Below are 15,861 nucleotides of genomic sequence, written 5' to 3'. Positions count from 1 at the left end.
AATATCAGAAACACAGTAGATTTGCTTTTTCAGTTTTAAGAATGGACTTTTGGGAATTTATAAAACAGTGCTTTAAAGATTTTTCTAAAAGTAAGGATAACATTAACAGAAAAGGAAAACAAATTTTTATATAACAGTGACAAAGGAAGTTCCTCCGAGTTATTGTGCTTTGTTTTCTATGTAGTGCGCAGAAAAGACGAGGAACTTTATTTTTTCCCCAGAATTATTTGATCAAAAATACAAGTTAGTTCATTGCAGAGCTGTAGCCATTCTCAGCTAGGTGCTCACCTGCAGTTTTTCAGAGAAGGTGTAAACATTAATCTTACTGTTTGGAGGGTTGGAAGCCCAAGGCTGAGAGACATCTCAGGTCTCCGTGGATTGCCTCCACAGTCAACAAGAGGAAAATAGTTCCACAGGGAATTGCACCCAATCCACCTTCTGCTCCCTTATACAGAAATGCGGTAGCATCCACCCTTTTGTCTACATTTAGCCTTCATAATTTCTTCTTTCTCTCCATTTCCAAAAGAGACAGTAAACTAGGGGCAGTGGGTTTCTAAAGATTATTTCTACTGAGGAGGTCTTCACCTATTTCATACACTGATGAAATTCCTTCTGTTTCAGTGGCTGATATTCAGCATATTGCACTGAGTTTGACTGGGGCCAGTGTTTCCACATTACTCACAGCTTTAAAGTATCTTAGCAAAGACGCATATTATCCAACATAATACAAAAGTCAACAGATATCTGAAAAAAAGGCAAGCTATAATTGAGAAAAAAAGAGCTCTATTTCATCACTGTGTCTGTATGGCTTGACCTAGGGACACGCAAGAGAAAAATATCATATGTGAATAAGTGTCACCTTACGAACATATACACTGATTAGATTTACCTATGCCCGTGACACACCTTAAATAAAAACAAAACCCCAACAAACAAAAATAGTATTCTCCTCTCCTCAGCCATCACCTCTCCAAACTTTTGAGGTTGGAATAGACATTCCATGCTATATGCCAAATGACAAAATACACGTTTGGCAATTTACCCCTTTTAGTTTAGAACCATTTCCTCTTGTCATATCACAGCAGGCACTGTGAAGAAGTTTATCTGCCTTTAGATACTGAAAGACTAATATCAGTTCACCTCAGCATCTCCTCTTCTCATGGCTGGAATACCCCAACTCTCTCAGCCTGAAGTTGAGTTTAGAGACCAATTTACTTGAAACTGTTCACATCTATCCCTAAATCGAGAGCTGCTGGAAAAAAAAAAAAAAAAAAAAAAAAAAAAAAAGACAATTGGTCTACATCAAAAGAAATAAGCGAGATTATCTGCCAGCCTTCACACTGAATAAGTATAGTTCACAAAGTGAAACAAGGCTGTGAACACTAAGTTTATTTGTGGGCTTCTTTTGATTTGTTCATCGTTTCTTGTTTGTTTGTTCCTAAAGACAAAAGTATTCCTAAATCTCTGTGCCACTCTTATGCTTTCCAGGAAACAAACACTCTAGCAGCCAAACACTGATGAAACTAAAAAAGACCAAACAAACCAAAATAAGTGCACAAAGCCACATTATTTGTATGTTTGCTTGGTTGTGTTACAAAATAAAATAAAATAAAAATGACAGAACAGCTAGAAAATATATTAACAGACTCATAAAGTTGTAGTTTAGCTGCATCTCTTTTTGCCTATGAATGTCTATATATACACTTTAATTATATGGATACATAAAGATTAAAAAAGTAAAAAAAATTAAAAAATAAAAAAATCAATACTGTTGCATATAGTCCCCAGTTTTAAGTGTTTACATATTTAGTCATTTAAACTATTCTGGACTGTTATTTTATTTGCCTAAATAGATTCCAAAGTCCTTTATATGGAAAATACATAATAAGGCATTTTACAAGAGATATTAAGGAGAAATAGTAAACAGATTTTGGAAAACAGAAGACAGTTATGCTTTCAGCTACGTTAGTATCATAGTTAACTGCTTTATCTCCTACATGGCTCATATGAAGATAAAAGGGCCTATATAAATAGGTAAATGAGCTAAACAGTTAAATGTTTTAGCCCTTTCAGTGAATGTAACATATGCTCTGCTGACAGATCGAGAGAAATTGTGTATGAATCAGTCTGCAATCTGGTTATATGCTAAGCACCTCCCAAAAGACACTTGAATTTGCACAAGTTTCAACCCAGAATGATTAAAATTTATACTATGGATAGAAAAGACTAACTTGGAAGAAAAGAGAAAACAAAAACAAACAGCAACAACAAACCTCCATTATCTCTCATTCCTATGGGTTTCTGCAGAGAAACTGAAGAAACAAGCCCTTGCTCCCTCAGGAAGACATATACTTTTACAAAACCAACCAAAGTGCCCACCACTCACAATAAATAGGTTTCAAGGATGCAAGAATCTATACCTATTGCAGGATATATATAAGAAGTCTTAGTATGAAAACATAAAAAAAAAAAATTAAAAAAATTAGGCTGAAAAATACTTTAAGCAAAAGATTCACCTATCTGAAGTGAATAGGAATTCTATTATAATTTAAGGGGAATAGGATTTCAACCCACATATTAAAGATTAAAGTGTCGAAATGTATGCACCCAGGATGAAAGAATTAACGACAAACATGGAATTAACATTGGTATTTCATGACTTTTGAGTGATTTGTCATGTAACACAAACATTTTCCAAGACTGACTTCCAAACAACCGCCCAGGGCTTCTTGAAATAGGATAGTTGCAAGAAGAAAAATATCCCCTAGGATGGCTCCATTTGTGTGTTTCTGAAACATTTTTTTTCTCTCCCAGACCTTCTAAAAACTGGAGGAAGGTTCCTTGTTCCTGGAGGTGCAATCAGACTGTCATTCCATAAAGCATCCTGAACTTCTGTTCAGGCAGTGCAGGACTGACCTCCCCAGGAGCAGAGTGCTTTACATAATACAAGGTAGTCTGGCTGCTGTCTCCACTTCATTTGACCAGAAAATATTATGCCAGCTCTTCACTTTCCTTACCAAGGGGGAAAGAAAAAAAAAAAAAAAAAAAAAAAGACTTTCCTATCCAAATCTTAGTCTCATCAGTCCCTAACCTGAAAGGTTTGAAACAAGGACAGCAATATTTTTAGGAAAGGAAAGAGACTGCTGTTCACTTCAGAGTGGTGCTACACATAATATGTTAACACGGAAAGAAAAACCACTTCTTCACCTCTTCGCTCCTCTGCATGGGAATGCAGCTTCGGTCATGATTGCACCTCAGGAATCAAATAGTAAAAAGCCTCTCCAGTGTGAAGGTTAGGAACTGGGCATGCCTTATCTCATAAGATGCTCAGCAAGGGCTCTGTTTCCAGGAAGACAGGTTTACTTTTGCAAGTGCAGATTTTTGTCTGCTTTTCCTATAAAATGAACTGCTGGTACAAATGTGAGTTCTTGAGCCAACAATTCATACTGCTGATTAGAAAAAAAAAAAAAAAAAAAAAAATAGAAAAAAAAAAAAAAAGACTGCTTGTTTTTCAGAAGATATCTGCTCATGAATATTAGGACTCCTGTAAAGCACAGGAAAGAGCGGACTGTGAAGCTAAAAATAACCTCATAGATGAAAATACTATGTACTCTAGCACTACCACTGTACATTTGGCCAAAATACAACAATCAAATGAATATAAGAATTGCTATAGAACCAAACATCTTTCAAATACTTAGAGACATTTCCTTTCCAGGAGACTAATTCTAATTTGTAAGGCATGTATACTTTTCTATCACCAGGCAGAAATGCCAAAATGTATCATTTTTCCAGAAGCACAAGAGAAGCTCCAATCTGAGAATGATTTTGCCTGAACAACAAAACTTACAAAGCCAAGTAGTAGATGCATGGCATCAAAATGTAAACTGGTACATACTCTCCAAATTAACTGAAATATTCGTGAGCATTGCAAGAGGAAATGATTTTTGATTCTAGCACTTATTTCCTAAGGTCTCAGTACTGCAAAGTAGTGGCCCTAGTTCACAAAAGCACCTAAACACAATCAAAGCTTTAATCATGACAGCAGATCCCCATTCAGCTTGATTATTCAGATGGCATGAATTAAATTCTAAGTGCTTAACTGCATTAACACAAACATCAAGGTTTTTGTCTCAGTAGGACAAAACAAGTATGCTGAAATTCCCAGCACTCATACATATGAACCATTTGAATTCAGATTACTTTAACTATTTTTCTGTAAGCATGCCATTTTGCCAAAAACTGTCTCTCCTGTGTTTTCTATGCTTTTGCTCTATTTCAGTGAGAAATTCTATTTATTGATTCTGATATTACATAGAGAAATGAGTTTTTCTTTCACTAAGATGATTACACGAAAACATTGCATAGAAACAAGAGGGGCTTTTTTTTTTTTTTTTTCCCTCAATAATTGCTGAAGGAAGCACACTGCTCACTAGCACAGCACAGTGAATGAGCTAAAGCTAGTGTTCGCAGCTGTGCTCAGTGTGCTCCACATGCAGCTACAGATGCTGACAACAAGACATTTGGGATGCCCTGATGCAAGGGCTTGTTCTGTGTTGGTCTGGTGCCCATCAGAGGGTGAGCAAAGCCACAGGGCTGTACTGTCTATGGAGGGCAGCAGGCCCCTGAGGTACCATTCTGCCAGACAAGCAGAGCTGCAGATGTGCCCTCTTTTCCACTGTCACACCCCCAGATGCCCAAATCTTTCTCTCTCTACCACAATACTGCTGGTCTTTGCTCAAACAGCAAAACAGAGAACAGCTGTTTTCTGTGACTAGCTTTTAGTCTGTATGAAAGAATATCTTTATATTTCTCTACTCCCATGCATATATATAAATATAACTAATATTAGTAATAAAGTACTGTCATTGTATCAATGATGATAAAGTATTATCATCACTCTAAATCAGCACAGACAACATATAAAGCTCATAGAAAATTGCAAGGAATCAGAAACATAATGCATTGCTTGCTTGGAAGTGCTAAAAGGTTTTTGTCTTTGCTTTTCCCCAAATTGTATAACTTTGCCCCATCCCAGTGTATTTCAACCACACTGACTGAGTTACAGTTTTCAGGGTGTACCTTATTATTTCATTGAAAAGCAGGCATCTGTACCCTCCAAGGTTTCCTTAAATCCCCTACCTTTCCTACATAGAGTGGGTCTGAGCCCATGTATTCTTCCAGCACAAAGAATTGATTCCACACCCAGCTGCGTTTGGTTCTTGTCCTCCCAGATTGAAAATAGGGCTTTGACCTGGACCTCGAGGGTTCAGCTTGATTCATCCCAGAAAGACACAGGAAAAGAGCTATTATCTGCAACAAATGGCAGAACTCCACTTTGCCCAACTTCATCTTTTTTTTTTCTCCCGTGTAAGAAAAAACCTTGATGAGAACGGGCACAATTCCAGTTGTCTCTTCAGCTCTTGCCTCCAGCAGGGTGTCAGCTGGGAGTCCAGAGATAATAATTTGTGGAGTAGTTGACTGGGAGAGGTCAACGCTGCCGAGCAGCCTTCACCAAATAAAAGGCATAATAGGTACCTATTGGGAAAAAAAAGCAAGAACAGTCAGAATTATATTTCATTTAAGAATGCAGATTCTTTGTCACATTCACTTAATGCGGGAATGTTAATTTATAATTTTTCTAATCATCAGTACAGTTGAGTTTACTCCTAAGTCTCTCAGAGCTTAGACTGTGTTCCTTGGATTGCATTACTATTGCTGATAAATCTGTATTTGTAGTTACAAGATTTCCTTATGGCTGGTTTTTTTTGTTTTTTTTTTGTATATCAGTTTCCCCAGGACAAAGCCTGAATTTTCTTCTATTCAAAAAAAGCAAAACAAGTGTAATTATTTCTCAGTTATTTGTTTTGGGTTTTGTTTTTTGTTTTTTTTTGTTTTGTTTTTGTTTTTCCCCTGCCTACTATACTCAGCTTTACTTGCCATTACCACAACAATTATAAACCAGCTACAGGCAGGAAGCTATATTAATGGAAAGGATATATGCTAGCTTAACTCTCTTATCAAAAAGTAAAAAAACAGAGTATAAAACAAAACAGAACAATCTAATTGATTCTTAGTCACAGCAGACCAGATGTTTGGATTTGCAGTGATCTGAATCTAACCAGCTCAAAAGCTCTGAGAGTTCCCCTGTTATTTTTTTCTGTGTACATTCCTAAAACATGATAAGAGGCACATTAGACTAGAGTATGTAATTATGAACACATATGATCAGAAAACAATTTGATTTTATGTTTTCATTGCTAACTTACTGTAATGACTAATGATATTTCAGCAATAACACACAGAATTTTTATCCTTCTGTGTATCTTGTCCATTTACTTTTCAAAATCCTCATCAATTAGTAACTGGTGGAATTCAGTAAAGATTAAAAAACCCTCTAACACTATTTAAATCAGTCTTTATTTCTGTCTCTTACAGTTAAGAACATTCTCCAGACGACTAAGGATATATTAACATAAGGATTATGAAAGCATACGCTATGTTAGTCAGAAGGAAAATGCAGCTTTGCATTTCAGGGAATTCACCTGCAGTAAGACAAGTAAGCAATGCTCTCTGAAAGAGGCATTTTTCTTGTCTGAGCAAGCAGTGAGGCAGATAACAAATATTTAAGAAGTGCCAAACACAAGGTGAAAATAAGGATGAAATTAAAACTCATAACAAAGCTTTCAATTAAGGTGAACTGTTGCCACTTAGGAAGTCACAGAAGAATGAAGACCACATCCTTTGTACATTGTATTAACCTAAAAAGAGACATTAAATCATGTATGCATTAAATGTTCTTAGATAGATTATTGTATCCATGGCCATTACTATTAAAACTGACTGCAATGTGATCTCTGATATCTGTTTTCAGTATGTCAGGCTCTTTAGCTGCAGAACTACGTATGTGCTGCCAAAGCACCTAGAGGGCAGAAACATGAAACAAATAAAAAGCTCTTCTGATTATAGACTGTATTTAAAGCCTTTTTATAATAATCCCTTCTGTGGTACTGACCTGTACCAGAAAGACTTTGCTTAGAGACTAGTGGGATAAACCACAAACCCACGGAGCAAGTATGCTAAGCAGCAGCAATTTGAAAGCTCCCATATGTGAAAATCTAGTGTCTCCCCACAGGCAGAAAAGAAAATAAAATAGAAGAGAACAGGAAATATCTAAAGATCCTAATTTTCAAAATGTGATGCTACTGTTAAAAAAGGCACCTCTCCGACACACACCAAGATTCTTTTCTCAGCAGTGTTAACATGCAAGCGTAGCAGAGTCCAGTTTAAAATGATATATCCCAAAGAGTTGTAGCTCAGTTTTGATGTGGGCTGTTGGGTAAATCATGACCACATGACATCATAATTACTAGAAGGACTACCATAGATATCAAGGACAACAACTCAGCACTTCTAGTGCCACTTGAAGTTTCTTCCACTCCGCTCAGGTAAGAAAAGCATTGACTGTAACAGGGGCTGTTTGCCCACCGCTTAGTTTTCCCTCTCTGTGTCTAAGTTATATTAGGTTTAATACATCTGATATTGATAAGCTGTCAGTTTATTTCAAAGAGGCAGCAGACTGTTACTTAACAGAGATAAAAATATGAAATGGGTTTTCTTAAGAAATGTCAGTAAAACATTTACAATATGTTAAAGTCTTTCCACTAAGCAGTTTGAAATGTCTTGTTCTTGCTCTGAACAGACATTTCAAACTTAGAATTGCTCTAACCTTTATCTCAAAGAGTATTCTCTTATATCCTTTCTTTTACACCTGCAGGGAAGTATGAAAGCCACCATATGGAGTGCCATGGTCCCTAGCCACACACCACAGCATGGAACTGAAAAACGCACCCAAAATACCAACTGAAAAACAGTCCATATGCTAGACAGCACAATATGATGAAAAACAGAATACTCACACCCCATGGAAAAAAAAAATAAAAATAAAATAAAATAAAAAAAGTTGTCATTTACTCATTCTCAAATTCTTTCATCACACAGTCTCCAGAATCCCAATTATTTTTGTTTGGCTATCTGGCAGCACTCTACTCTTTCCCTTCTTCAGAATAAATCTTCCCATCTTCCTATACCTCTTAGAGCTTTTTTTTTTTTTTTTTTTTTTTTAAACCTTTTTCTATTTGGGGAAAAAAATACTTACTATGTAGAATTTCATCATTTTTTGTATTCATAGATATTTTAGGTATTTTCACGTTGTACATATTTATACGAAGCTTATATGGTTATACATAAACAAAAGAAAATGTTCGAGCACAGCCAGCACTTCAACATCACCTTCGCTGTGAAGTTTGCAAGTACAAAAATGTAATACACAAGCAGCATCACAGCATTCATGAAACTGAAAGGAAAGCTGATATGTTGGTATTTTTCTCCCCATCAAGGTACAAATTTAATTTGAGGAGCACTTGCAGTAACAGATATGACTAATAATGACAGTAGTAGAGGGGATGGAGTTCCCCGATTTAGGTCCTTTATCTATTATCTCTATTTACAGGCTTGAGTATGAAGTGAACACAAAACTGACCTGCAATTACTTTGTATTTAAATATACTCTGCTATTAAATGGTATCCTGTTCTGTACAAATTAACAACAGAACTCAGAAATATTTGCGGTTGCAATTAATATCATTCATTATTCTAGCATGTTATTGCACCTTTATAAAAAGGTACTTCACTCCTCAAATGGGCCAAAATGCAATCATGACTCCTCAAGACACACCTTCTTAAAAAGCTATTTAAGTTTTAAAACTTAAATTTCACTAGCCTCTAGTTTCCACATAAAAGCCTGTATTCCCTATTTACTTTGCATATAGCCCTGACATTCACAAATATGGAAAAAAAGAAAAAAGAACAGCCAGTATATAATTCAAAGATTGTGTTCTGTGATCTGGACTATACGCGGTGGTGTCTTTTGCTCTATCAGTAACATGTTAAGTGAACAACTACAAGAAATCCCACCTCATTCCACACCCTCTAACAAAAAAATTAAAAATAAATAAATAAATAGAATTAAAATATTCATCAAACATCTACTCTTTCATGTAATGTTTCTAAATATCTGTTTGTTCTATGAGATATTAAGCTGTAGAATATATATCTGAAAAAAGTAATAAGCTCTTTATTCAATATAAACCATAAAATTTACATTTTCTCCCATCTGTTGTATAGAAGTTGGGCTGTATTTGACCTATAACCTTGTTGCATAAGTTTTCTGGTGAGCACTTCTAATCTGAAAAATGTTACTACTTTACTTTACCAAAACAATCTGCTAGTGTCAAAAAGACACCATTACGCATGGTCTCCATGGGACAATCTTGGTTTGATGAAAGCATTCAGATCATGAATAAAATCCTCAGCTTTAAGGAATAATTCCCCTTGTTGCTAGCAATTAAGGATCATTTACACCCACTGAAAATCTCTCTGAATATTTTGTTTGACTCAATAATTTCTAAAACAACACACAAAGACTAGTCCATGTTATCTGCATGTAGCCATGAATCTCATTAGATACGGACAAAAAAATGTCATCAGCCTCCTAGCCATCCTTGCAAAAGTCCTCTTTTCCCCACAACTGAAATCCCTGCAGCCTTGAAGTGTCTTTGGTGAAGGTTCACGATGACCTTCCTTTTTCTATTATCACCTAAAATTTGCAGTCAAAGTACAAATTCCTACAGACTTTCACTCACATACTGCTACTGGTGTCACAGTTTAATATATGAACCATATTATTTCCTTGTCAACCTAACATAGAATTTTGTCCATCATCTTATATTGTTCTAAAGTCTTTTCAGCAAAATTCTTCAAGCAGAAGTAGGAATCCCAAATCTTTTCCATTACTGAACTCCATTGGGCTGGATTATATTCCTCTGTTTTGAAAGCTCACTTTCAGATCAGAGCATCAATTTAAAGTCTAACTGGAGTGTTTTTCAATCCTCTTGCTTCCTCCACCCTCACTCTCCTCTTGTAAGATTGCTTCAATCTTGGATACCATAACAAAACTCACTGGTTAGACTTAGATCTCACCATCTCTGGAACTGCAGCCCAGAAAACACCTGCCAGTAAATCTTGTTATAGCTTGGCCAAGAGCTCACAGTTATCCTCCCCCCACACACATTCATTTTATACATCCAAGAAAACAAGACCTGGTGTGTTGAGATAATTCTGAAAGTAACTGTTGACACTGGATCTTGAACCAGGATTGCTTAAACAAAGTTGAACTAGCAGGTGAGCCCCCTAACAGTCTAAGTAACCTTGTTGAAATATTTATGTTTTGACATACAGTTTAACAATACCCACTGGAAAGGGTTTCAATTTCTGTGAAAGAAAACATTTCCCTCTGAGGAACCGCAGACTCATAGTAATGTTACACATCCGAATATCACAGGAGACTCTTCTGCAGGCATAGGAACTCAATGACCATTGAGACAAAGGGTTTGGAAATGAGAACATGTCTAATTATGGTGTAGATTGCACTGTCTGGTCACTATATATACATATGTGTGTGTGTATATATGTATGTATGTATATATTCCCACAGAAATACAAATAAATAAATAGTTTTCCCTTTTATAGGAAAGTACCTTGGAGCAAGTGAGGTGGGGACCATTCCATGAAATGAAGGCCTGGGAGCCAAAGCCAAATCAGGCCTCTTAACTCACTGTGCCAGATGACATTACATCTACAGACCACAACCTCCTGCAGCTAACTGGCCTAAATATTCACACGGGAGATCTGTAAATGAAGTGCACATTCTGCAGTCTGCATCTGGTTATCAAGCAAGAAACTACCACAGCTCCAAACATATGGCACTGTTACACTAAGTTGGCTCCAGTACCCTCTGACTCAGGTGGAACAACCTGGTGAGACAACAGGAAAACACCAGGCACACTTTGATAAATGATATGGCTTCACAAAAGTGCAGAGAGAAAATCAAACTGGTTTTAGTTTTTCACAGTGCTCTGCAGTTAATCATAACACAGTATGTGACTGGAAAATTCAGTTGTTTGAGCTTCTTCCCCAACCCCCCTACCAACCAACTCTCTCTAGGTATATTGACAAAATAAATAAATGTTTATATTATTTTCTCAAAATGAAAATGCTTTGTTGGTTTTTCTTCCACCTTGCTATGCTATATTTAATAGATCCAAGTTGCTGGAAAGGATTATGCTAATTTGATCCGTTATTGAAAAGAAACAGCAGCAGTATTTGTAATTCTGTGACCAATCAAGTCAAATATTTAAATTTCCTCAAGCTCAATTTCTGCAGCCTCATTTAATTTGAGGAATTTCACATAATACCTAGGGAAAGAAATGACTTAGTGACATTTCCTTGCAGAACCACTGAATTCCCAGAGGAGGCACTCCTGCATTACTGCTCAGAGTTAAGCCCGATTTGACAGGCAGGACAGAAGTAATCGTCATGGATTTTATTCACCCTTCCTCAGCTAGAATTTAGTGAACTTTATTGCTACAAGGAAACAATACCCAGTAGCAGTGTGAAACAAAACAGGAGAGGAAAAAAAATAAAAAAAATAAAAAAATAAAAAAAATTTAAAAAAAAAGAAGAAAAAAAAAAAAGCATGCTTGATAAATTGAATCAAACTGGATTGGATGGCTCAGGAAAGCATTTGTTGAAGAACCACTGAGCTGACCAGACACTGAAGTCAATAGCCAAAAAAAAAAACCACAGTGAAAGTTGTTAACCAGCCCATCACTAAAACAGTCTTCTGAGTAGTATATTTGTCTGCAGAGCATCTGAAATTAAAAATACCTTCTATTTTCATTGACACTGAAGTTTGTGTGTCAAAAACCTTTGAGGAAAGGCTTAGCCAAGTTTACAGCAAAGTAAGACTTTAACTTGGAGTAAAACAACCTCAGGTTTTGCATTAATAATGGCTTTGAGTCAAGTGTCTGCTAGAAAAAAAAAAAAAAAAAAAAAAAAAAAGAAAGAAAAAAAGAAAAAAAAAGAAGAAAGAATACAGAAAAACACAGACAGAACACTCAAAGTTATACATGAAAAGGATCTGTTCTTCTCATCAGATAATTCACGGGTAATCTGCAGCTAAACAAATGATTTACTAATATCCTTTTATATGGGAGGATAAGAGTTCTTTGCTATTAAATCAAAGACAAATAATCAAGCATGCTTTGCTATTATATCAATAAAAGTAGACTTAAAAGAGCTGTAAGGCTGTCATCTGACATTGTTAACACATTTCTAATGACCTGCAGCAGACTTTAATTACAATAAAGTCTCCCATTATTAGGGTGAAATACCCTCTGATTAAAAATCCAATCTTCAGTGGCTTTTGCAAGAAAACAGTCCACATTACCAACGATCGTAGGTTTTTTTGTGAGTTTTTTTTTTCTTTCCTTCACATTAGCTCAAACACATTTCTAACAGTGCAGTGGTCGCCCAGATTATTAACTTGGATATTTTCCTAAAATACCAGGGCATTTTACATCTCTATTAACTTCACAAACCCAATTTTTTTCCACATGCTTAACATTAAAAATTGTCAGAATCAGATGCTTTGCTCTGCTCTACCTTCCTATGGATTTTACTGTAATTATTTTTAAAATCTTACTTAGCCTTTCTCATTGCCCCTAAGAAAGAAGAATGCCTAGATGAGATCCCCTGCTAAAACACAGGCTGGGAGAGACAGGGAAGTGCATACAAGGACTTTAAACAGGATTCCACATTTGGTCTTCAGGGAGTTGGGTTAGACTTACATGGTGTTTTTGCTATTAATTTTCTCCCAAATATGCTAACGCCACTGTCACACTAAACTAGTTATAATGAGGCACACAGATTATTTCTAAATACTCTGACTTCACTTTTACATTTTTAAAACTGCTTTGATATTAATAAGAATAAACTAGCATCATTTCACAGCTCATCCGCTGACCTGTAGTACCTTCGGAAGCCATAATCTAAGTAAACTTCAATTACTTACACAACTGTCATGCTGTTAATGTAACTTGCCCATCCATCTGAATAACTCTTCACATGTGATTATATGAACCTATCTTCACCAGAAACAGGATAGTTTCTACCCTATGCTAGTAGTAAACCTGTGCAAACTTCCCATGAGCAATTAGTAGACATGATAAAGTCACACACCACTGACAAGGTGAGACTGTTACAGAAAGACATGTCGGAGTTTGGTTCCTTTATCTATTGATTTTCTGATTTCTTGCAGAAAGCAATTTATTTTCTACAAAACATTATGATCACCAATGTTTTTGCTGAAAAATGGCACGGCACTATGTCTTGTTAGAGAAACTATTAAGTATATGCTACTGCCCTTTCAATCTCTGCTTTGACTTGAGAAGTTATCTATCAGAATATGAGATTTATTTTTTTTTTTCTTCCAATAGGAAAGAGATTAAAGTATCATCATTTCAAGTCCCAGAATCAAGTGTCTCACTATTCTCTGCCCTCCCTTCCCTCAATCCCCTGGTTTGCTGGGAAAGCCATCATTCACAGAATCTTTGCTCACCTGAACTCTCTCAACCTCTGGAAAGCATGAGTATAAAGGCTAAATCCTCTATCAGAGGAGGGTATTTCCTTCTGTTTACCAACTACAAGCTGGATCCAGATCACAAAATGCTTTCTACCAGTACACACAATCTGTTTTTTGAGCTTTTTGTGCTTAGATGTATGGATAGATGGGGGCCAGGGCAGAGGGAAGGGTCAGTGCCAAGCACTGCAGAGCAAGCCCTACCAGCTGAATACTAATCAAAGAAACAAGCTCCCACCATTTCCACGTTTGCAAACTCCAGAATATCCTTGACATAAGAGGAGGAAAGCTCTGGGAAATAACTCCAGAGATTTCCCGGCCTCCTCAATCTCTTGCTGTGTAGCATCAGCGCTGAACTCAGAGCTCCAGCAAGACAACGGCTCCGGCAAAGAACAGAGGACTTGGTGCTTGATGCTGACTACGCTGTGTAGAAGTCCATAGTCCTCCCTTCCCCCATTCCATCTCCCCCCTGTCCGCGAGACTTCTCTAAAGAGTCAGGAGATGCCATTGTTCCCTTATTCTTTTCAGAAGGCGCACACACAGGCAGAACATCGGCGCTCGCACTTCCCGACCGCAGCCCGTTCCCGATGTTCCCACTGCCCCTTTTCCACTGTCCCCCCGCACCGCGGAGTGGAAACTTGCCGCGGAAAGCCGCGTAGAGACACGGGGAGAGGAGCCTCGCTCAGCCCTTCCCGCAACTCCTCTGACCTCCCTCTGCCTACACGAGGGTGAGGAAAAGGAGCAGGTGCGGGCAGCACTTACCTGCAGCCCCTCTCTCTCGGCTGACCGGCTCACTGAGTGCTTTAATCCCAAGGGCCAGCGGTGCCCGAGCGACAGAGCGCTGCCGGGGTGCTCCAAGGCGGGGGCTGGGCTGCGGGCGGCGAGCGCCCGCCTGGCATGGGGACTGCGAGCCCGCCCGCGCACTGCCCGCACCCGCGGAGGCACGAGCGCCGCCGCTGCCCCGTTCCTCCTCCTCCTCCACTCACTGCACGGCGCAAGCAGCCGCTGTGAGCACGGAGCGAGAAGTGGGTGCCGGTGCCAAGCCCAGCTCCGACTGGGTGCGGATCCTGGCTGCGGGAGGAGGAGGGAGAGGAGAGAGGGAGGAGACAGTGGAGGTGGGGATGCTGCTCTGGGCAGGGGATATCACCGCTCAGCGGCCGGTGCCGGCTGCCAGCTCCCTTTTTGGACGCGGAGGAGGCACCGCGACTTTTTGTACCTCCCGGAGACCCAGCGGTTGCTATTGAAAAGGGATCCAGAGTGTGAACAGCCTGCCCGACCACTCTCCCCCCGCCTCTCCTTCTCCTCCTCCTTGACAGGATATACAGATGGAGCCCTTTGGATAAAAATCAGGAGCAGGGCTAGGGGGTGGGGCGCTAGCCAATCTATCTCCCGATTTGTGTTTGAAAGCATGGAGATGAGGCAGAAAGTTTAAGATATTTTTTAATCTCCCCTGCCCCATCCCCCCACTCCCAACACACAAGCATGTCAGCCGAGCACCCAGGGCGCGAAGACAAAGTAGCAAAACTAATCCGAAGTATCCGGGGTCCCTAATTTACAATTTTGCCCTTTCGATCTCCCCAGGATGCCCCTGTTCCCATCCGCAAAGCCACCCATTCGCACCCATATCTTCCTGGCAGGAGCTAGGGAGCTGGGAGTGGCGGGGCAGCTGGTGGGGACCCGGGGCCCCCTTTCTGTGTACCCTCTGCGGGTCCCGGGCCGCTGGGCGCTGTGCGGCTTCCCCGATGAGCAGCACGGATCTGTCACCGCGGACGGCAGCCCACTCACTTCTGCTGCCCTCAGTGCCGTCGTCCCTCCTCCCTGGCTCTGTTTAACAGGAGGGGGGGAGGGAGGTGGGAATAGTTGTAATAAAAAAAGTATTTCTAAAGAGCTGGAATAAATAAAGCAGGTGCTCCCATAGAACAAACGGCTCGAGAGGAGGCCGAGGCACGGCGGCGTGCTTGCGCCGGGTAAAGCGCTGCTCACCGGGAAGGAGGAGAAGACTCCGTGCTAGCTGGTGCCTGAAGCAGCCACGCACAGCCCCACATCTCCCGGGGAAGATTCTTCTCCAGGAGCAGCAGGTCTGAGAGATGAATCTCTGCTTTGTTTGGGGATTGGTTCGACTGGGAGAGCAGCAGTACAAACTTTCTACCTCGTTTCAACACTGCTGAAGCTTTTTTTGGGTCTGCAGCAGAAAGGAGGTCCTCCACTGAAAGGCAATAGCCTAGGAGTCAGGTCTCCTGCAAAAGGCAGAGAGAAGTTCCAAGTGCTGGCAGAGCTGCTGAACTGACATTTTCCACGGACAAAAATATTTTTAACACCTA

General features: G+C 39.2%; 1 protein-coding gene across 3 annotated transcripts in view; it reads right to left on the bottom strand.

The window, feature by feature from the left end:
- LOC107309986 (cadherin-7) overlaps positions 1–14,853 on the bottom strand; it is an 89,351-nt gene extending 74,498 nt beyond the window's left edge. For 2 of the 3 annotated variants that reach the window (XM_015855215.3, XM_085537534.1), the window contains exons 1-2: positions 14,303–14,852; positions 5,143–5,538 (exon numbers count right to left, since the gene is read on the bottom strand). In XM_015855215.3, the coding sequence (XP_015710701.1) occupies positions 5,143–5,352 (210 nt within the window). In that variant the 5' untranslated portion in view covers positions 5,353–5,538; positions 14,303–14,852. Of the gene's footprint in view, positions 1–5,142; positions 5,539–14,302 lie in introns of all 3 variants that reach the window. The other variant, XM_085537536.1, reaches the window with a different exon arrangement.
- Between the last annotated feature and the right edge of the window lie 1,008 nt (positions 14,854–15,861).

The sequence above is a fragment of the Coturnix japonica genome, chromosome 2 (genome assembly GCF_054131305.1).
Source record: "Coturnix japonica strain WE chromosome 2, WE-NBRP24, whole genome shotgun sequence".
In the NCBI taxonomy this organism is placed as follows: domain Eukaryota; kingdom Metazoa; phylum Chordata; class Aves; order Galliformes; family Phasianidae; genus Coturnix; species Coturnix japonica.
Note: the sequence above shows the minus strand (reverse complement) of the source record. Positions and strands in the feature narration are given on the sequence as shown.